We start from the raw sequence: 21,314 nt of genomic DNA, 5'->3' as shown, positions 1-21,314 counted from the left end.
CGCGGGTGTCCCGGGCTCCGGGAGGGGCTGGAGCGGGCATTGCCCACCCGGGAATGCCGCTCGGTGTGTCCCGCCTGTGTGCCCCGGAGACACCGCTGCTCCTGGCAGGGTCTGTGATCTCCCGGTTGTCGCCTCTCCCGTCCGAGCGGGCACTGTTAGGGAGGGCGGGAGGCTGATTTTCCCTTCCATCCCTGGATATTTCTACAGGAAGCAGAGCTAATTTTAAGCTACTGCAGGTTCTGAAGTCACAAATAAGTTCTTTACGTTGAGGTGCTTTGCAGCTTGATGTTTCCTAACTTTTCCCAGTTGCGTTCAGGAAAGAAGATGGCTCATCCCATCCCTCTCCCATTTCCATGCCCAGTCAAGCTTGGACTTATAAAAGGAGACTCCCTGGAAGCTGACCTGCATGAGTATGTCAGGGAAGGGAACTATGTGAAAGTGAAGAAGCTTCTGAAAAAAGGTAAAAGCTAAGTTTAGACAAGTATTGGCAGAAAATATCTACTTTTCCCTGTATTCTTTTATTTCTGGTAAAAAATAGCATATTCCTTGTAGAATCCAGCTTTCTGAGTGAAATATATTAACAAAATGATTTATAGCTGGCCTTTTCCGTTAAGTTGGAATAGTTCTTGAATCGAAAAATGTATTAAAGCAAGTTAGTACAAAAGAAAACTAATCTTTTATAAGTAAAGGGCTCATGACTGAGGCATTGTATACTAAAATTCTGAAAGACAGCTGTAGGAATATTCTCTGTCAATTGGATTTTAGTTCGGATTGCCGAATGCTTAGGGTACGGTTTATACCTTAAGCATTTTGACAGCCAGATTTGTAGCGACATAGTAACAAGGAATTTTTTACATAAAAGCAAATACTTGGTGCAGTTTCGTTTCGGTTTTAGAATCACAAATCTCAGTGGGTTGCGCTGATGGAGAACTGCGCCATCCCAGGCGGTTGGCGGCGGGCGCGCCTCTGATTGGCCAGCAGGGGTAGAACATGTAAATCAGGGGGGCGTGTCCCCACCGCCGCCACGCGCGGCCGTTCCTCGGGGCCGCGGGCGCTCCCACAGGGCTCGGGGCGCGCTCCCGCGGCCGCGGGGGCTCGGCGGGGCCGCGCCGGCCGCTCCCGGCCGGGGTTTCGGGGCTCGCCGTGCGCTGGGCGCGGGTGGCGGCGGCAGGGGCGGGCGCGGCGGGCAGGGTTGGGTTAAGACTATACTTTCAGGGATCATTTCTGTAGTTGGTCACTAGAGGAGAGTGATCTTCCCTGATCGGCGTCACAAGCCACGAGGAGGAGCGAGGTGTTCTCTCCTGAGCGCGAAGCGGGCGGGCGGTGCTGCCTGGGCAGGGGCCGCTCGCCATTGATGACCGTTCCCGGCCCCGTGTGTGGGGCTCGGGAGGGAGAGAACACGGGCTGAGTGGTTTGTGGCCCTTTTTTTTATGTTGGTCAAAAAAGAGAATCAATTCGTAAAGGCGCTCTGGTGACAAGTGCCACAAGCACATGTCCTCTAAATCCCTCCAGGGATGGCGACTCGGCCTCTGCCCTGGCCGGCTGTGCCCGTGCTTGAGAACCTTTGCAGTGAATAAATATTCCCCAAATATCAAACTGAAATCTCCCCTGGTGCAACCTGAGGCCGCTTCCCCCTCACTTTTCCGTGCAGAAGGGACAGACCCCAGCTGCCTACATCTTCCTTGCAGGCCGGGGCAGGGAGAGTGACAGTCCCCCCTGAGGCTCCTTTTCTCCAGGCTGAGCCCCCTCCCCGTCCCCTCAGGGCTCAGCAGGGAGAGAACACGGGCTGAGTGGTTTGTGGCCCTTTTTTATCGTGGTTAAAGAAAGAATTGGACAGAACAAAGTGGGATGAACAATCCTTGTCGAGGGGCATTTCCCTCTCTCGTACTCAACCCTCAGCCAGGCTCTCGCTACAGTGGCCTGCAGTGGGTGATCCCCAGGGGAGGGCCAGCAGCCACACGGATTTAGGCTTTATTGAGAGTATTCAGACCAGTGGCATTCTCGACCCATCTCTTAGTGCAGGGGAGGGGGCCTTTCTTGTTTAAAAATGCTGCCTCTGATGAACGGGGATGATCACAGAGTGACATGGGACTAAGGGGAACCTGTTCGGGATTTCCCTTTCATCACTTCTAGGAAGTCCGTGTCGGTCAGGTTCCAAATTCTGATGGGGTTTAGGGAGAAACTGCTCCGTGTTGTGCTCTTTGTAGCGTCGGTCCGTGTTGCTCAGGCTGAGCCCAGAGATGTAAAGGCCGGAATTTGTTCTTACTGGTCCATGAATGCCACCCTGTCAGCGTCGGGAGAGGCTGGGAGCCCGCGCATCGCCCCGGCGGCAACCGTGCCGCGCTGGGGCTGTCGGTACCGGGGCTGTTCTCCTCTGCGGACCCGGGGCAGCGGCACACGGGCGGTGAGGGTCCCTTGTCTCGTGTCGCGACAGCCGTGACAGGGGTGACAGCCCGAGCTCCGGCGGCAGCGTCACTTCTGGTTAGGAATGGGGAGGAGAGCGGGGAGGCGGGGCCGCGCCGGCGCGGGCTTGGGAAGCGTCTCTGATTGGCCATCGGGGGCAGAACATGCAGATCAGGGGGGCGTGTCCCCACCGCCGCCACGCGCGGCCGTTCCTCGGGGCCGCGGGCGCTCCCACAGAGCTCGGGGCGCGCTCCCGCGGCCGCGGGGGTTCGGCGGGGCCGCGCCGGCCGCTCCCGGCCGGGGGTTCGGGGCTCGCCGTGCGCTGGGCGCGGGTGGCGGCGGCAGGGGCGGGCGCGGCGGGCAGGGTTGGGTTAAGACTATACTTTCAGGGATCATTTCTGTAGTTGGTCACTAGAGGAGAGTGATCTTCCCTGATCGGCGTCACAAGCCACGAGGAGGAGCGAGGTGTTCTCTCCTGAGCGCGAAGCGGGCGGGCGGTGCTGCTTGGGCAGGGGCCGCTCGCCATTGATGGCCGTTCCCGGCCCCGTGTGTGGGGCTCGGGAGGGAGAGAACACGGGCTGAGTGGTTTGTGGCCCTTTTTTTTATGTTGGTCAAAAAAGAGAATCAATTCGTAAAGGCGCTCTGGTGACAAGTGCCACAAGCACATGTCCTCTAAATCCCTCCAGAGATGGCGACTCGGCCTCTGCCCTGGCCAGCTGTGCCCGTGCTTGAGAACCTTTGCAGTGAATAAATATTCCCCAAATATCAAACTGAAATCTCCCCTGGTGCAACCTGAGGCCGTTTCCCCCTGACTTTTCCGTGCAGGAGGGACAGACCCCAGCTGCCTACATCCTCCTTGCAGGCCGGGGCAGGGAGAGTGACAGTCCCCCCTGAGGCTCCTTTTCTCCAGGCAGAGCCCCCTCCGTCCCCTCAGGGCTCGGCAGGGAGAGAACACGGGCTGAGTGGTTTGTGGCCCTTTTTTATCGTGGTTAAAGAAAGAATTGGACAGAACAAAGTGGGATGAACAATCCTTGTCGAGGGGCATTTCCCTCTCTCGTACTCAACCCTCAGCCAGGCTCTCGCTACAGTGGCCTGCAGTGGGTGATCCCCAGGGGAGGGCCAGCAGCCACACGGATTTAGGCTTTATTGAGAGTATTCAGACCAGTGGCATTCTCGACTCATATCTTAGTGCAGGGGAGGGGGCCTTTCTTGTTTAAAAATGCTGCCTCTGATGAACGGGGATGATCACAGAGTGACATGGGACTAAGGGGAACCTGTTCGGGATTTCCCTTTCATCACTTCTAGGAAGTCCGTGTCGGTCAGGTTCCAAATTCTGATGGGGTTTAGGGAGAAACTGCTCCGTGTTGTGCTCTTTGTAGCGTCGGTCCGTGTTGCTCAGGCTGAGCCCAGAGATGTAAAGGCCGGAATTTGTTCTTACTTGTCCATGAATGCCACCCTGTCAGCGTCGGGAGAGGCTGGGAGCCCGCGCATCGCCCCGGCGGCAACCGTGCCGCGCTGGGGCTGTCGGTACCGGGGCTGTTCTCCTCTGCGGACCCGGGGCAGCGGCACACGGGCGGTGAGGGTCCCTTGTGTCCTGTCGCGACAGCCGTGACAGCGGTGACAGCCCAAGCTCCGGCGGCAGCGTCACTTCTGGTTAGGAATGGGGGGGAGAGCGGGGAGGCGGGGCCGCGCCGGCGCGGGCTTGGGGAGCGTCTCTGATTGGCCATCGGGGGCAGAACATGCAGATCAGGGGGGCGTGTCCCCACCGCCGCCACGCGCGGCCGTTCCTGGGGCCGCGGGCGCTCCCACAGAGCTCGGGGCGCGCTCCCGCGGCCGCGGGGGTTCGGCGGGGCCGCGCCGGCCGCTCCCGGCCGGGGGTTCGGGGCTCGCCGTGCGCTGGGCGCGGGTGGCGGCGGCAGGGGCGGGCGCGGCGGGCAGGGTTGGGTTAAGACTATACTTTCAGGGATCATTTCTGTAGTTGGTCACTAGAGGAGAGTGATCTTCCCTGATCGGCGTCACAAGCCACGAGGAGGAGCGAGGTGTTCTCTCCTGAGCGCGAAGCGGGCGGGCGGTGCTGCTTGGGCAGGGGCCGCTCGCCATTGATGACCGTTCCCGGCCCCGTGTGTGGGGCTCGGGAGGGAGAGAACACGGGCTGAGTGGTTTGTGGCCCTTTTGTTATCATGGTCGAAAGATAGAATTTAATGCAAAGAAGCTCTGGTTCACCGGCTGGTCGCTTCCTGGATCCCGACCCCATGTGCCACAAGCACGTTATATAATTCCTTCCAGTGCAAATTGGAAGTTACCCAGCAGGCTGAGTCCCTCCAGCTCCCTGAACTGCTCCTCCTCAGATCCATGACCCTTCCCAAAATCTGATCCCTTCTCTGGACCCACTCCAGCCCCTTAAACGTCCTTCTCTTTGTGCTGGGGCCAAAACCGGATGCAGGATTCGAGTTGCGGCCTCACCAGTGCCGAGTACAGAGGACGGTCACTGCCCTGGTCCTGCTGGTCACACAACCGCCGGTACAAGCCACGTTCCACTGGCCTGCTTCGGCACTTGGGCACGCTGCCCGCTCTTGTGCACCCACTCTTGTGCGGCATGCCAGGGTCCTTTTCCTCCATGCAGCTTTCGGGCGACTTTTCCCGAATCCCGGCCCGTTGCCGATTCCGCCTCTCGTGACGCGTCCTGGGCCCAGCGCGGCGGCGGCGCCGGCGTCCCCGGTCGGGAAAGCGGGGCAGGAGCGGAGCCGGGCGGGCGCGCCTCTGATTGGCCAGCGGGGGTAGAACATGCAGATCAGGGAGGCGTGTCCCCACCGCCGCCACGCGCGGCCGTTCCTCGGGGCCGCGGGCGCTCCCACAGAGCTCGGGGCGCGCTCCCGCGGCCGCGGGGGCTCGGCGGGGCCGCGCCGGCCGCTCCCGGCCGGGGGTTCGGGGCTCGCCGTGCGCTGGGCGCGGGTGGCGGCGGCACGGGCGGGCGCGGCGGGCAGGGTTGGGTTAAGACTATACTTTCAGGGATCATTTCTGTAGTTGGTCACTAGAGGAGAGTGATCTTCCCTGATCGGCGTCACAAGCCACGAGGAGGAGCGAGGTGTTCTCTCCTGAGCGCGAAGCGGGCGGGCGGTGCTGCTTGAGCAGGGGCCGCTCGCCATTGATGACCGTTCCCGGCCCCGTGTGTGGGGTTCGGGAGGGAGAGAACACGGGCTGAGTGGTTTGTGGCCCTTTTTTATTGTGGCAAAAAAAGAATTGGACAGAGCCGAGAGGGATGAACAAGCCTTGTCTAGGGGCTTTTCCATCTCTCTCGTACACAACCCGCAGCCAGGCTCTCGCTGCAGGGCTCCGCAATGCACGATCCCCAAGGGAAGGCCCAGCAGCGAATTTAGATTTTAATGAGAGTATTGAGACCAATGGCATTCTCGACCCATCTCTTAGTGCAGGGCAAGGGGACTTCTTTAAAGTGCTGACCCTGCTGAACGGTGATGATCAGAGAATGACACGGGACTAAGGGGAGCCTGTTGCGGATTTATCTTTCATCACTTGTGGGAAGCCTGTGTTGGTCAGTTACAAATACCGATGGGCTTTAGGGAGAAACTGCTCCGTGTTTTGCCCTTTGTCGCGTCGGTCCGTGTTGCTCAGGCTGAGCCCAGAGATGTAAAGGCCGCAGTTTGTTCTTTCTGCTCCATGAATGCATTAATGCCACCCTGACAGCGTCGGAAAGGCTGGGAGCCAGCGCAGCGCCCCGGCGGCAAACCGTGCCGCGCTGGGGCTGCCGGTACCGGGGCTGTTCTCCTCTGCGGACCCGGGGCAGCGGCACACGGGCGGTGAGGGTCTCTTGTCTCGTGTCGCGACAGCCGTGACAGGGGTGACAGCCCAAGCTCCGGCGGCAGCGTCACTTCTGGTTAGGAATGGGGGGGAGCGGGTAGGCGGGGCCGCGCCGGCGCGGGCTTGGGGAGCGTCTCTGATTGGCCATCGGGGGCAGAACATGCAGATCAGGGGGGCGTGTCCCCACCGCCGCCACGCGCGGCCGTTCCTGGGGCCGCGGGCGCTCCCACAGAGCTCGGGGCGCGCTCCCGCGGCCGCGGGGGTTCGGCGGGGCCGCGCCGGCCGCTCCCGGCCGGGGGTTCGGGGCTCGCCGTGCGCTGGGCGCGGGTGGCGGCGGCAGGGGCGGGCGCGGCGGGCAGGGTTGGGTTAAGACTATACTTTCAGGGATCATTTCTGTAGTTGGTCACTAGAGGAGAGTGATCTTCCCTGATCGGCGTCACAAGCCACGAGGAGGAGCGAGGTGTTCTCTCCTGAGCGCGAAGCGGGCGGGCGGTGCTGCTTGGGCAGGGGCCGCTCGCCATTGATGACCGTTCCCGGCCCCGTGTGTGGGGCTCGGGAGGGAGAGAACACGGGCTGAGTGGTTTGTGGCCCTTTTTTTTATTGTGGTTCAAAAATAGAGCAATTTCCTAAACTCCGTCCTTACTCCGGTGTTAGGCCCATCATTCCCCCAGTCGTCCTCGGGCTTATCACCTTCCCTTAATAAAAATCTGGAATCAATTAGCTCATCACCTTGCAAATTATTCCAGATCGGAATTTAATTTCAGAGGAGAATCAATTATTTTGAATAAAATCAAAGCAACCGAATATTGGAATCACAAAGGGTTTGTGACTGGAATAGAACCACCAGGGTTTGTTGCTTAAAGCAAATGCCCCATGCAGGGATCGAACTTGCGACCTTGCCATTATCAGCGCCATGCTCTGAACAATTACTAAAGAATAATTTACTTATTTATTAATACGATATCAACAACAACAATAGTAACAATAAACTTATTATTAATTAGCAATTATTCAAGAATAATTTACCTATTTACTAATGCAGTAGTAAGAATCATAATAAAATAATTATAATAAACTTATTCATTAACAAGTAATTACAAAAGAATAATTTACCTAATTATTAATACGATAATGATAATAACAATAATGATGACAATAATAATCTTATTTATAAATAGGTAATTACTAAATAATAATTTGCTTATTTATTAATTCTGTCCTCTGTCATGTGTGCTCATCCATCTCGACTTATATATCCATCATTTGTACTTATACAGATGATCAATATATAGATATATATCCATATATATATTTCCATGTATATATATATATATACTTACATATCCATCTGTTTAATTTAAACAGTACACATAATTCCTTACACAACTCATAAAAGCACCGTTTGTTACTTACACATCCTGCATTTAAAACCCTCATGGACATGCAGTTCTTTCCCTTTAGAAAGTCACAAAAATATAATTTGCTGGTTTTTTTCCCCCCTCAATTTCTGCTGCTGGATTTTCGTACCTGCAGCAGCTCACAGCAGTGATGATGAACCATTAGCTTTTATTAAAACAAACAAATTTTTAAGTAACATGGAATTTTGGGTTTCCTTGCAGGAATTTTTGTTGATGCTGTGAATTCCATGGGCCAGACCTGTCTGTTCACTGCTGCACTGCTGGGGCTGGGTAAAATAGTGGATGTGCTGCTGGAATACGGCTCAGATGCCAATCAGTTAAGTATCAACCTTTTTTTTTAATTAAAATTAATCTTCAAGTTGAAACACAATGTTCACTGGGCATAAATGAAGAAATGCTTAAGATGCATGTTGGTATTTTAGCCAAACCTCCTCAGAGGTAAATATAGAAATAATTTTATTTTTTTCATGGTTTATTCTGTTATTTGGGGAGCACACAAACACTCCAGGAATGTAGTTTTTAAACCAAAGCTCCTCAGTGGTAAATATAGAAATAATTTTTCTTTACTTTATATATGTATATATATATATATATATAGTATATATTTTATATATATACATATCTATACATGGTATATATATACATATATGGTTCATTCTGTTATTTGGGGCATGAAAATGGTATTTTAACCAAAGCTCTTCAGAGATAAATACAGAGATCATTTTCTTTTTTTCATGCTTTATTCTGTTATTTGGGGCACACAGATATTCCAGGAATGTTGTTTTTTAACCAAAGCTACTCAGTGGTAAATATTGAAAATTTTTTTCTATATTTTATATATATATGGTTTATATATAAATATAAATATATGGTGTATATATATATTATTTATTCTGTTATTTTGGGGCACACAGATATTCCAGGAATGTTGTTTTTTAACCAAAGCTACTCAGTGGTAAATATAGAAATATTTTTTCTATATTTTATATATATATGGTTTTTATATATATGGTGTATATATATATATATATATGTGGTGTGTATATATATATGTGGTGTGTATATATATATATATATATGTATCTATATATGTATCTATCTATATATATATATATATATATATGATTTAATATATGATTTATTCTGTTATTTGGGGCACACAGATATTCCAGGAATGTTGTTTTTTAACCAAAGCTACTCAGTGGTAAATATAGAAATATTTTTCTATATTTTATATATTTTATATATATATGGTATATATATATATATATATATATATATATATATATATATATATACACAAAAATATATATATATGGTGTATATATATATGGTGTGTGTGTATATATATATATGGTGTGTGTATATATATATATATATAAAAATATATATATATGGTATATATATGGTGTATATATATATGGTGTGTATATATATATATGGTGTGTGTATATATATATATATATATATATATATATATATATATATATATATATATATATATATATATACACACACACATATATATATATGAATATATATATGATTTATTCTGTTATTTGGGCCATGAAAATTTTCTTTTATTTCATGGTTTATTCTGTTATTTTGGGGCACACAAGCACTCCAGGAATGCTGTTTTAATGCTGTTTCGTGCTGTTTTAGTGCTGTTTTCATGCTGGTTTTTTTCCCCCTGCTGATCATTCCCTGCTGTTCCCCAGTCGCTGCTATGACGGGAGCACCCCAGTGCACGCAGCTGCATTTTCGGGGAGCCAGAGCATCCTCAGCAAGCTGCTGGATGAGGGGGGAGAGCTCCGGGTGCACGACAGCCAGGGCAGAACTCCCCAGCTCTGGGCTCTGACAGGCAGCAAGGAGAGCAGCGCCCAGGTACGGCTGTGGGTGCTCATTCCTGGCTGGAATGGTCATTCCAAACTCCTCCTTTATCACAATGCTCAGCTATGGCTGTGGGTGCTCATTCCTGGCTGGAATATTCATTCCAAACTCCTCCTTTATCACAATGCTCAGGTATGGCTGGGGATGCTCATTCCTGGCTGGAATGGTCATTCCAAACTCCTCCTTTATCACAATGCTCAGCTATGGCTGGGGATGCTCATTCCTGGCTGGAATATTCATTCCAAACTCCTCCTTTATCACAATGCTCAGCTATGGCTGTGGGTGCTCATTCCTGGCTGGAATATTCATTCCAAACTCCTCCTTTATCACAATGCTCAGGTACGGCTGGGGATGCTCATTCCTGGCTGGAATATTCATTCCAAACTCCTCCTTTATCACAATGCTCAGGTATGGCTGGGGATGCTCATTCCTGGCTGGAATATTCATTTCAAACTCATCCTTTATCACAATAGTCAGGTATTGCTGAGGATGCTGATTCCTGGCTGGAATATTCATTCCAAACTCCTCCGTTTTCACACTCGGGTATTTCTGTGGGTGCTCATTCCTGGCTGGAATGATCATTCCAAACTCCTCTTCCCCATTAACACTATGCTCAGGTACGGCTGGGGATGCTCATTCCTGGCTGGAATGGTCATTCCAAACTCCTCCTTTATCACAATGCTCAGCTATGGCTGGGGATGCTCATTCCTGGCTGGAATATTCATTCCAAACTCCTCCTTTATCACAATGCCCAGGCATGGCTGTGGGTGCTCATTCCTGGCTGGAATATTCATTCCAAACTCCTCCTTTATCACAATGCTCAGGTATGGCTGGGGATGCTCATTCCTGGCTGGAATATTAATTTCAGACTTCTTCTCTATCACAACACTCAGGTATTCCTGTGGAAGTTAATTCCTGGCTGCAATATTCATTTCAAACTCATCCTTTATCACAATAGTCAGGTATTGCTGAGGATGCTGATTCCTGGCTGGAATATTCATTTCAAACTCCTCCATTTTCACACTCAGGTATTCCTGTGGAAGTTAATTCCTGGCTGGAATATTCATTTCAAACTCCTCCGTTTTCACACTCAGGTATTTCTGTGGAAGCTCATTCCTGGCTGGAATATTAATTTCAAATTCCTTCTTTATCACAATGCTCAGGTATGGCTGTGGAAGCTCATTCCTGGCTGCAGTGTGAATTTCAAACTCCTCTTCCCCATTATCATAACACTCAGGTATGGCTGTGGAAGCTGATTTTTGGCTGCAATATTAATTTCAAACTCCTCCTTTATGACAACACTCAGGTACTGCTATGGAAACTCATTCTTGGCTGCAATATTAATTTCAAACTCCTCTTCCCTTTTATCACAGTGCTCAGGTATGGCTGTGGATGCTCATTCCTGACTGCAATATTCATTTAAATCTCCTCCATTTTCACACTCAAGTATTGCTGTGGAAGTTCATTCTTGGCTGGAATATTCATTTAAAACTCATCCATTATCACAACACTCAGGTATTGCTGTGGAGGCTCATTCTTGGCTGGAATGTTCATTTAAAACTCCTCTTCCCCTTTACAACAGTGGTCAGGTATTCCTGTGGAAGCTCATTCTTGGCTGGAATATTAATTTAAAACTCCTCCTTTATCATAACACTCAGATATTGCTATGGAAGCTCATTCCTGGCTGAAATATTAATTTCAAACTCCTTCTCTATCACAACACTCAGGTATTCCTGTGGAACTTCATTCTTGGATGGAATATTCATTTCAAATTTCAAACTCTTCCCCTTTATCACAACACTCAGGTATTGCTGTGGAAGCTCATTCTTGGCTACAATATTAATTTCAAACCCCTCTTTTCCATTTTCACACTCAGGTATTGCTGTGGAAGCTGATTCCTGGCTGCAGTATTCATTTCAAACTCCTCTTCTCCATTATCACAATGCTCCTCTTAAAAAGGAACCTGCAATGGCAATTATTGTTCTGATTTTTTAAGATTTTCTACGCTTTTTGATGTTTACGTTCTTTCCACACACTTTCTGTAAATAACTTACTGTTTTACATTAAATATTTACATTTACTTATTGTTTTACCTTAACATAACTTTACATTTACGTTCCTCTTTTATAGAGGAAGAGAAATTTGATAGAAATTTGTTGTTTTGTTCAGTGTCATTGGAGAGGTGACACTTTCACCCTCCAATCCATTGTCATTTTTGGAAATCTGTAAATATTTGAGTCAGAAAAGAAACTTCCCTTTTTCCCTTAAGAACAGCAGTGTTTGTGTGTCAAGTTATTTCATGTCGTATAGTGACAACAATTTTCTCTGTGATTTTTCAAATTCCAGCTGGGTGAAATTTCAAATTTTTCACCTGTTTGAGGTCAGCTTTTCTTCCATTTTCATCAAATTGATTTTGTGTTAATGCCTTTCTCAAAATTCCCATTTTGATATTGCAAGTAACCAGTTATTCCTTCCAGTAATCCAGATTTATGAATTTAAAATGGTTCTTTTTCTTCTGAAGCTCTCTATTTTTATTGTTTTTATTGCCCAGATGCTGGAATTTATCCAGCAGTGCACCCTGCACATGCAGGCTGCCATTTGGAACCTTCCCTCTGATCTGCTCAGGAAAGTTGGCTCCTCAAAGGCTTTGATCTGCAGCCCCTTGAGGTTTGGTGGCCTTGTCCAAGGGTAAGGAGGGATTTTACTTCCATTTTCTGCTATTTTAAAATTAAAATAATTATAATTATATATGTAATATATATTTATTTTATATTTATTTGTGTATATTTATATTTATTTATTTTCTTATGAGTTAGTTTATATATTTATTTATATTTTAATTTTTATTTATTTCCTTAAATTATACATAAATATCTAAAATTTTATATATTATTATTTAAAATTAGCAGGTTCATATATCTTCCTGGCAATAGCAGATTTAAGTCCACTGTGATTAATTTTATTTCTGTTGTCACAGCTCTAAACAGGAACTTGATAGTTGTAAATATCTGTATAGTAATTAAACATATATGTGTAAATTAAACACAATATTATATATTATATATTATATATTATATATTATATATTATATATTATATATTATATATTATATATTATATATTATATATTATATATTATATATTATATGTTATATGTTATATGTTATATAGTATATAGTATATAGTATATAGTATATAGTATATAGTATATATTATATATTATATAGTATATATTATATAGTATATATTAAATATTATATAGTATATATTAAATATTATATAGTATATCGTATATCATATATTATATATTATATATTATAATATATATTACATATTATATTAATTAATATATCTGTTTATTAATTAAACCCTTGAAACCAGCATTAAAAGCACTGGATTTTAGTAGCCTTAAAGTGGTAGCAGGAAGATCACTGCAGATGTTTTTTAAGATCACTGCAGATGTTTTTTTGGGGGGTGTTCCCAACTGTTTCAGGAGTTTTTGTGTCAGATACTGGTGGGAAAAATAAAAAAGCAGTGCAGGATATGCAGTGTGTGTATAAGTATATTTATTGGTTATCTTGCCTTAAAGAAATAAATAAATATCATAAAAATCCATCCAAAAAGTTTTAATGAGCTGCGCAATAATTTAGAATTTTAACACCCACAATGTATTTTGGGACCAGTCAAATGCAGGGTTCTGGCAGAAGTTCTGCTTTTTTTCCCTTCTCTCTCTGCATCCAAGCCTTGGAATAAATAAATTACTATTATTGCTTTTGGTTTTGGTGTTTAGAAATGCTGAGGCGCCTCTGGGGAAATTACTGAAGGGACAACCCAGCGTGGCCAAGAACATTTACAGCTTTGGTTTTGGGAAGGTGAGGTGCTGTGGGAGGGATTTCCTGATGATATTGGAACATTTTCCCCAGAATCTGCTGCTCCTCACAGTAATTATCTGTGCTGTTTTAAACTTTTAATCTATTCTTATTTTTAACTTCTAGTGCATTCTTATTTTCAACTTTTTAGCTTTTAGTGAATCCTTATTTTTAATTTGTAGTCCATTCTTATTTTCAATCTTGTAACTTTTAGTGTATTCTTATTTTTAACTTTTAGTGCATTTTTATTCTCACCTTTTAAACTTTTACTGCATTCTTATTTTCAACGTTTTAACTTTCACTGCATTCTTATTTCTAACTTTTAATGAATTCTTTATTTTTACTTTTAGTACATTCTTCTTTTCAACTTTCTAACTTTTAGTGCATTCTTCTTTTCAACTTTTAATGAATTCTTAATTTTCACTTTTAGTACATTCTTCTTTTCAGCTTTTTTAACTTTTAGCGCATTTTTCTTTTCAACTTTTTAAGTTTTAGTGCATTCTTATCTTTTGTTTTTTAACTTTTAGTGCATTCTTCTTTTTAACTTTTACTGCATTTTTCTTTTTAACTTTTACTGCATTTTTCTTTTTAACTTTTAGTGCATTTTTCTTTTTAACTTTTAGTGCATTCTTATTTTCAACCTTTTAACTTTTAGTGCATTCTTATTTTCAATGTTTTAACTTTTACTTAATTCTTATTTTTTACTTTTAGTGCATTCTTATTTTTAACTTTTAGTGCATTCTTCTTTTCTACTTTCTAACTTTTAGTGGATTCTTCTTTCCAACTTTTAGTGCATTTTTATTTTTACTTTTCATGCATTCTTATTTTTTGCTTTTTAACTTTTAGTGCATTCTTAACTTCTACTGCATTCTTATTTCTGCTGAAAAGATGGGGGGAAAAAGCCCCATGAAGATCCCAAATATTGAGGCCTTTGGTGCCTGGTTGGGTTTGGACCAGCAGAAATTCCTATTAAACATCACCTGTGGCATTTCCTAAGGGCTGGATCTGCTTTCTCGTGGAACTTTCATCCTTCCCAACGGGAACTGTTGCATTTTGCTGTTTCATTTTCCTGCATTTTCAGTTCCACCTGGCAGGCAGTGGCCACCTGGGCTACCTGGCCTCCCTCCCCATTATTGGGGACAGAGATGTGGTCCAGGCTGATGATGAGCCAGCATTTTCTTACCCCGTGGGGCCCTACATGATCATGACCAAGTGAGTGGAATTCAAGAGGTTTTTTTTTTATCCCCTCTTTGTGTCTGCAAAGCAAATTGTTGTACCAGTGATTTGTTTGGGTGATTTCCCATGTTTGTTCTGTGTTTATTTCCTGCTTGCACCTTGTTTGCTGCTGTTTATTGATTAATATCTGAGTCAGACTGATGGCTCAGAGGCCAAAAACAGCCCACGAGCAATATTAACCCAATTAAGGCTGATTACTGATGGCAGTGGTTCAGTATTGATCTTTTTTTTTTTTGTGGTGGGAAATGTGTTTAGGGTTGCACAGATTGTGTTGTTCAGCATTTAATCCTTGTAAATCTTTGTCCAGGATTTCCTCTGCATAACCTGTGCTGAAATGAGAGTTGCAAGGGCAGGCTGAACATTCATTTAAAATCTTGTAATTATTGGTAATAATTACAACAATATGGTGTTTTCTAATTACTGTGTGTTAAGCAAGTGGTTGTCTCTCAATTGATTTAATTGGTGATGTAATCTCCCCAAAACTCTGATTTGTGTCACTGATGACCTTTGGTGAAGGGAATTCCTTGTGGAAAGGGTGGGATTTTGGGCAGGGAATCTTTCCTGCTCCATCAGCCTTCAGCAGGACGAGTTTATTTGTTGTCAGTTTAAAAAGAGCAAAATTTAAATTCCTGACAGTGGGAGGCAGCACCAGAGCACCACAGAAGAAATCTTAGAATTTTTGGTAAGAATTTTCTTGGTAAGAATAACAAAATTCTGGGTACATAACCACATAACTGGGGGAAAAATATTTAAAAGAAAGAGGGAAAACACTGCTGGAAGCATCTGGTGCAAATTCCTGTTGTTCTTTGCAGCCTGATGTGGGGAGGCAGCAGGGTGACAGTGAAGGAGCTGAGCTTCCAGCCCCAGCAGAACAGCTGGAAGCTGCGCCTGGCCGACCTGCTCCTGGCTGAGCAGCAGCACTGCAGGTGGGGCAGGGGCTGCTCTGGGGTGGGGGGAATGGGATTTACCTGGGAGGAGTGGGGTTTACCTGGGGGGAATGGGATTTACCTGGAGGGAATGGGATTTACCTGGGAAGAGTGGGGTTTATCTTGGGGGAATGGGATTTACCTCAAGGGAATGGGATTTACCTGGTAAGAATGGGATTTACCCAGGGAAGAATGGGATTTACCTGAGAGGAATGGAATTTACCTAGGGAAGAGTGGGATTTACCTGGGGGGAATGGGGTTTACCTCAAGGGAATGGGATTTACCTAGGAAGAATGGGATTTAACTTGGGGGGAATGGGATTTACTTTGAGAGAATGGGGTTTACCACAGAGGAATAGGATTTACCTGGGGGGAATGGGATTTACCTGGTAAGACTGGGATTTACCCAGGGAAGAATGGGATTTACCTGAGAGGAATGGAATTTCCCTAAGGAAGAATGGGATTTACCTAGGGAAGAATGGGATTTCCCTGGGAGGAATGGGATTTACCTCAAGGGAATGGGATTTACCTAGGAAGAACGGGATTTACCTTGGGGAGAATGGGATTTACTTTGAGAGAATGGGGTTTACCACAGGGGAATGGGATTTACCTCAAGGGAATGGAATTTCCCTAAGGAAGAATGGGATTTACCTAGGGAAGAATGGGATTTATCTGAGAGGAATGGGATTTACCTAGGAAGAATGGGATTTCCCTAAGGAAGAATGGGATTTATCTCAAGGGAATGGGATTTACCTAGGAAGAATGGGATTTACTTTGGGGAAATGGGACTTACCTAAGGAAGAATGGGATTTACATAGGGAGGAATGGAATTTACCTGAGAGGAATGGTGTTTGCATGGGAGGAACAGAATTTACCTTGTGGGAATGGAATTTCCCTGGGGAAGAATGGGATTTACCTTGGGGGGAATGGGGTTTATCTTGGGGGGAATGAGATTTACCTAGAGAAAAATGGAATTTGCCTTGGAGGAATGGAATTTGCCTAGGGAAGAATGGGATTTACCTGGGAGGAATGGGATTTACCTGGAGGGAATGGGATTTACCTAGAGTATGGAATTTACCTTGGGGGAAGGGGATTTACCCTGGGGGGAATGGGATTTATCTAAGGAATAATGGGATTTTCCTGGGGAGAATGGGATTTACCTGGGAGGAATGGGATTTACCTGGGAAGAATGGAGTTTATCTTGGAGGAATGGGATTTACCTCTCAGCTGGGGTTGCACATCTTCCCCAGATCAGAAATACAATTTTCTTCCCACTCTGATCTTCTAAAATCAAATATTTCAGTTAAAAAAAATACATTTACACTAAAATACATTCCAACATTCGTGTGTCATATTGATAAAAGCACTCAGCAGGGCAGGACTTTCCTTCTTCTCATCTCAGATTTGTAAATTTGATTTTTGCTCTCCCTGTGCAGCAAACTGCGCCACCCTCACTTGCTGCAGCTGATGTCTGTCTGTCTGTCCTGCGACCTGGAGAGAACCCGTCTGGTCTATGAGAGGGTTCACTTTGGCTCTCTCTACAGCATCCTCCATGAAAGGGTAACTGCAGTGCTTGGATTTTAAATAATAATTCACCAGAAGTTTAGTGACTAACATCTTTCCTCAAGAAGGCAAAATCCTCAGTGTGTATCTGAGTTTCTGGTTACATTTCTTATTTTTTAAATCAGCTTAAAAATTTAATTAATTTAAAAAAAAATTAAATTTAATCAATATTTTTAAATAAATTAATCCATTAAAATTTTAAATATTTTTTTAAAAATTTAATCAATTAAAATTTAATCAATTTAAATTTAATCAATTTTTAAAAACTGAAAAATAAAATATAATATTAAAATTTTGGATTAAAAATTTTAAATGTAAATTTTAAATTTAAAACAAATTAATCTATTTTTTAAAATTAAAAAAATAAATTAAGATTTAAAAATATTTTAAAATTTAAATTTAATCAGTTTTAAAAGTTTTAATCCATTTTTAAAACTGAAAAAATTAAATTTAAAGTTAAAAAATTAAATTTTTAAAAATTTAAATTTAATCAATTTTTTAAAAAATTTAGTCAATTAAAAAAATTTAAATCTGTGTTTTATTGTTGTCATTTAATATTTTTCTCTTCTTTTTGAGATGTTGTTACTTGGTTTAGCATCGAGAACAAAAAATAAATTTCCTTTTTCCTCCTATAAATTTCCCTCGCTGCCTTCTCCACCTAAACCATACCCACAATAACCAACCCCTAACTTTCCCTCAGCTCACGTTTAAGAACCTGCCCTGCAGATGTGCTGGTTTTGGGTTGTTTTTGCAGCGAGCAGAGTTCCCAGTGCTGCAGACGGAGACGCTCCTGCACGTCCTGCTGCAGATCCTGGACGCGCTGCGGTTCCTGCACTCCCGGGGCTTCCTGCACCGCTGCCTCTCCTCCTTTGCCATCCAGATCGTGTCCTCGGGCGAGGGCAAGCTCTGCAACCTGGAGCACATGATAGAGAGGTGAGGAGCTCCATCAGGGCTGCTGTCGGTTTCCCGGCTGTTTCATGGCCTGGAAAGGCTCGGGGATGGCCTTGGGCAGCTCGTGCTCCAAAGGATGAGAAGAGGCTTCAGGTTTTTTCTCGGTCTTCAGTGTTTATTAGTTGTTTATCTAAAAGCTTTTCTCTCGGCCCGACAGAGATCTGCACAGCAGCCAGACATGAGCACACTGAGAGCCCCTGGGGCGGTCACCTATCTTTATACTCAAAACTACATATACAATATTTACCTATTTCCCCCAATACCTTTTACCCTTATTGACCAGTGCACTTTTAGTAATAACCAATCCCAAAGTGCCAGCACCACCACAGAAGATGGAGGCCAAGAAGAAGAAGAAGAAGGACAGGACACGCCCCAATTCCTCCATGTTACTTCTTTAGACCCCCCTGTACAGAAATCCTAAACCCTGTGTTTCACACTCTGATTAACTTATCCCTTCACCATTCACCCAGTGAATTCCTCCCATCCTCATACAGGTGTCGTCTCCCGTGCAGAATCAAAGTCCAGCCACCAGACACTTCTGGCAACATTCCAGGACCTCCGAGCCCCCCAAGGGTGGTCTCGGTCACTCTGCACCTCCATCCTGAGGTGCTGAGATCCCACAGGCTGCTCTGAAATTGGGGTTGTGTCAGAACCCAGGAAATTCCTCTGCAAACTCCTCTGGCTGCCCTGGGGATCTCAGAGCGCAGAGCCCAAGGCCCCCCTGTGCCTTTGATTTACACCATGGAAAAAGCAGTTACCAACCTTTATATGAAGCATTATAAGTCAAGAGAGTTTAAGTAGAGTAATAGTTGGTCATGGGGTGAAAAAGAGATTTTTTAGGGATTTTTTAGAATGGGAGTTCAGCTTCCTGCACCGCTGCCTCTCCTTTGCCATCCAGATCGTGTCCTTGGGGGAGGGCAGGCTCTGGAACCTGGAGCACATGATAGAGAGGTGAGAGACTCCCTCAGGGATGCTGTGGGAACCCAGGAAATTCCTCTGGAAATCCCTCTGCAAAGTCCTCTGGCTGCCCTGGGGATCTCAGAGCACAGAGCCCAAGGCCCCCCTGTGCCTTCGATTTAGCCCTTGGAAAAAATAGTTACCAACTTTTATAGGAGGAATTACAAGTCAAGAGAGCTTAAGTGGAATAATAATTGGTCATGGGGTGAAAAATAGACTTTTAGGGTTTTTTAGAATGGGGGTTCAGCTTCCTCCACTGCTCCCTCTCCTCCTTTGCCATCCAGATCGTGTCCTCGGGGGAGGGCAGGCTCTGCAACCTGGAGCACATGATAGAGAGGTGAGAGACTCCCTCAGGGATGCCGTGGGAACCCAGGAAATTCCTCTGGAAATCCCTCTGCAAATTCCTCTGGCTGCCCTGGAGGACTCAAGACCCCGCCAAGGGGCTCAGAGACCTTGGCACAAAGCTTAAGACCCACCCCGTGCCTTAGATTTAGCCCTTGGAAAAAGCAGTTACCAACCTTTATATGAGAACTCACAAGTCAAGAGAGTTTAAGTAGAATAATAATTGATCATGGGGTGAAAAAGAGATTTTTTGGGGTTTTTTAGAATGGGGGTTCAGGAGGCACTGGGGGTTCAAGGACTTCCTGCACCGCTGCCTCTCCTCCTTTGCCATCCAGGTCGTGTCCTTGGGGGAGGACACGAAAAATTTCCTCAGGTTTGCTCTGAAATTGGGGATGGGACATCCAGCACCTCCTTAGACTGGTGGGAATTAAGTGCCACCAGTCAGATAAAGAGGATTTTTTTTTTCGTCTCACTATTACTGAAATTGTCCCCTGGACACGTTGGAAAATAAAAAAAATTTCAGGCTTTCTGTGTTTTATTCGTGGTCAGAAGTAGAGGGTTGTTTGGAAAGCTCATGTTGGGAAAAGTTCTGCTTTTTCTTAGGGTTTATTATTATTATTATTAGTAGTAGTAGTAGTAGTGGTAGTGTTAGTAGTATTAGTATTATTATTAGTAGTATTAATAGTATTACTATTACTAATATTATTATTATTATTAGTGTTAGTATTAGTACATTATTTATTTTAATTCTCATTATTATATTTTATTTATATTTTATTTTAAATTTTTTATTATTTTAGGGTTTTTTTAATTGTAAGGTTGTTAAAGAAGGTGTTGCTTTCCCCAGAAAAACTTTTTCAAAAGGCATTTACTGCACATTTCTATTTGCATTTGCACATATCTATTATTATTATAGTTACTATTATTATTGTTACAGTTGTTAATATTAGTATTATATTTATTTATATTTTATTTTGTATTTTTTATTATTTTAGTTTTTTTTTTTTTGTAAAGTCATTAAAGGAGGTGTTGCTTTCCCCAGACAATCTTTGCCAAAATACATTTACTGCACATTTCTATTTGCCCTGAACCTTTTATGTATTAAACTAAAAGCTGTAGGACACTCAGGTGTTTAATCCCTAAATACAGCCCTTGCAGTTGAGTGTGTTTTATGTCCTAATTTCCAATTTTCCCCCTTTTTTTGCAGCAAGGACAGTGGGGAGCACAGTGACCTGACCCGAATCCCTGTCCCGGCCCAGCTGTTCCGCTGGAGCTCCCCTGAAATCGTCCTGGGCAAACCTGGCACGGTCAAATCTGATGTTTACAGCTTCTGTGCAGTGCTGCAGGAGGCCCTGACAGGTCAGAGCACGGCTTTGGGATAAAAAAATAAACCAGGCAAAATTAAAAAATAAACGGGCAAAAATAAACTGAAAAAATAAACCAGGCAAAAAAACCCAAATATTAACGACAATAACAGAGATTATTGGGAACTCCTGTAAAATGTGATCAGAAAAAATTGTGTGGCTAAGGGATGAAATTATTGGAGAAATAAAGTGTTTTTCTGCTGTTTGTTTTTCTTCTTCTTCTTCTTCCTACCAGCGCAGCAAAACATTCAATTAAGTCTTTTCACTGTTCACAACAAGCTTGTGCAGCTTTTGTGTTTTGGATCTGTGTGATAACTTGGAGATAAGTTAATGTTACTGTGTTTTTGTAGCTGTTATTACAGATAATGTCTGCTCTGCATTCACTCTGACTATTCTGACAGTGAAATGGGAGAAACAATTACCCTAAAAATTAATCCCAGTGAAGAATCCAGAGCAGGGCTGTTTGCAGTGTCACTCTCCTCTGGATATTTCTGTCAGCTCCCTTGAAAGCATTCAATAAGACAGGGAGGAGATGCCAGTGCTTGTTTTTAATTGTAAAATACTGAATGGACAGGGAATAA

At 44.5% G+C, this 21,314-nt stretch overlaps 1 protein-coding gene and 5 non-coding genes across 6 annotated transcripts in view; all 6 read left to right on the top strand.

The window, feature by feature from the left end:
• The first annotated feature begins 324 nt into the window (after nucleotides 1–324).
• Nucleotides 325–21,314, top strand: part of TEX14 (testis expressed 14, intercellular bridge forming factor) — a 39,533-nt gene continuing 18,543 nt past the window's right edge. Inside the window, exons 1-10 of the mRNA XM_059486756.1 lie at nucleotides 325–460; nucleotides 7,839–7,953; nucleotides 9,356–9,521; nucleotides 12,079–12,215; nucleotides 13,317–13,398; nucleotides 14,477–14,607; nucleotides 15,444–15,557; nucleotides 16,993–17,116; nucleotides 17,874–18,052; nucleotides 20,577–20,728. Of these exons, the coding sequence (XP_059342739.1) occupies nucleotides 325–460; nucleotides 7,839–7,953; nucleotides 9,356–9,521; nucleotides 12,079–12,215; nucleotides 13,317–13,398; nucleotides 14,477–14,607; nucleotides 15,444–15,557; nucleotides 16,993–17,116; nucleotides 17,874–18,052; nucleotides 20,577–20,728 (1,336 nt within the window). The remainder of the gene's footprint in view (nucleotides 461–7,838; nucleotides 7,954–9,355; nucleotides 9,522–12,078; nucleotides 12,216–13,316; nucleotides 13,399–14,476; nucleotides 14,608–15,443; nucleotides 15,558–16,992; nucleotides 17,117–17,873; nucleotides 18,053–20,576; nucleotides 20,729–21,314) is intronic.
• LOC132082840 (small nucleolar RNA U3) lies at nucleotides 1,200–1,413 on the top strand. Its single transcript, XR_009419885.1, has one exon. It is a non-coding gene; the product is annotated as a small nucleolar RNA U3 (small nucleolar RNA).
• On the top strand, nucleotides 2,777–2,990 carry LOC132082841 (small nucleolar RNA U3). Its single transcript, XR_009419886.1, has one exon. It is a non-coding gene; the product is annotated as a small nucleolar RNA U3 (small nucleolar RNA).
• On the top strand, nucleotides 4,351–4,564 carry LOC132082837 (small nucleolar RNA U3). The gene has a single exon (XR_009419883.1). It is a non-coding gene; the product is annotated as a small nucleolar RNA U3 (small nucleolar RNA).
• LOC132082838 (small nucleolar RNA U3) lies at nucleotides 5,397–5,610 on the top strand. The gene has a single exon (XR_009419884.1). It is a non-coding gene; the product is annotated as a small nucleolar RNA U3 (small nucleolar RNA).
• On the top strand, nucleotides 6,588–6,801 carry LOC132082826 (small nucleolar RNA U3). Its single transcript, XR_009419872.1, has one exon. It is a non-coding gene; the product is annotated as a small nucleolar RNA U3 (small nucleolar RNA).

Source organism: Ammospiza nelsoni, chromosome 21 (genome assembly GCF_027579445.1).
Source record: "Ammospiza nelsoni isolate bAmmNel1 chromosome 21, bAmmNel1.pri, whole genome shotgun sequence".
Taxonomy (NCBI): Eukaryota; Metazoa; Chordata; class Aves; order Passeriformes; family Passerellidae; genus Ammospiza; species Ammospiza nelsoni.
The sequence above is the reverse complement of the archived record's forward strand: the minus strand, read 5'-3'. Positions and strand labels throughout refer to the sequence as shown.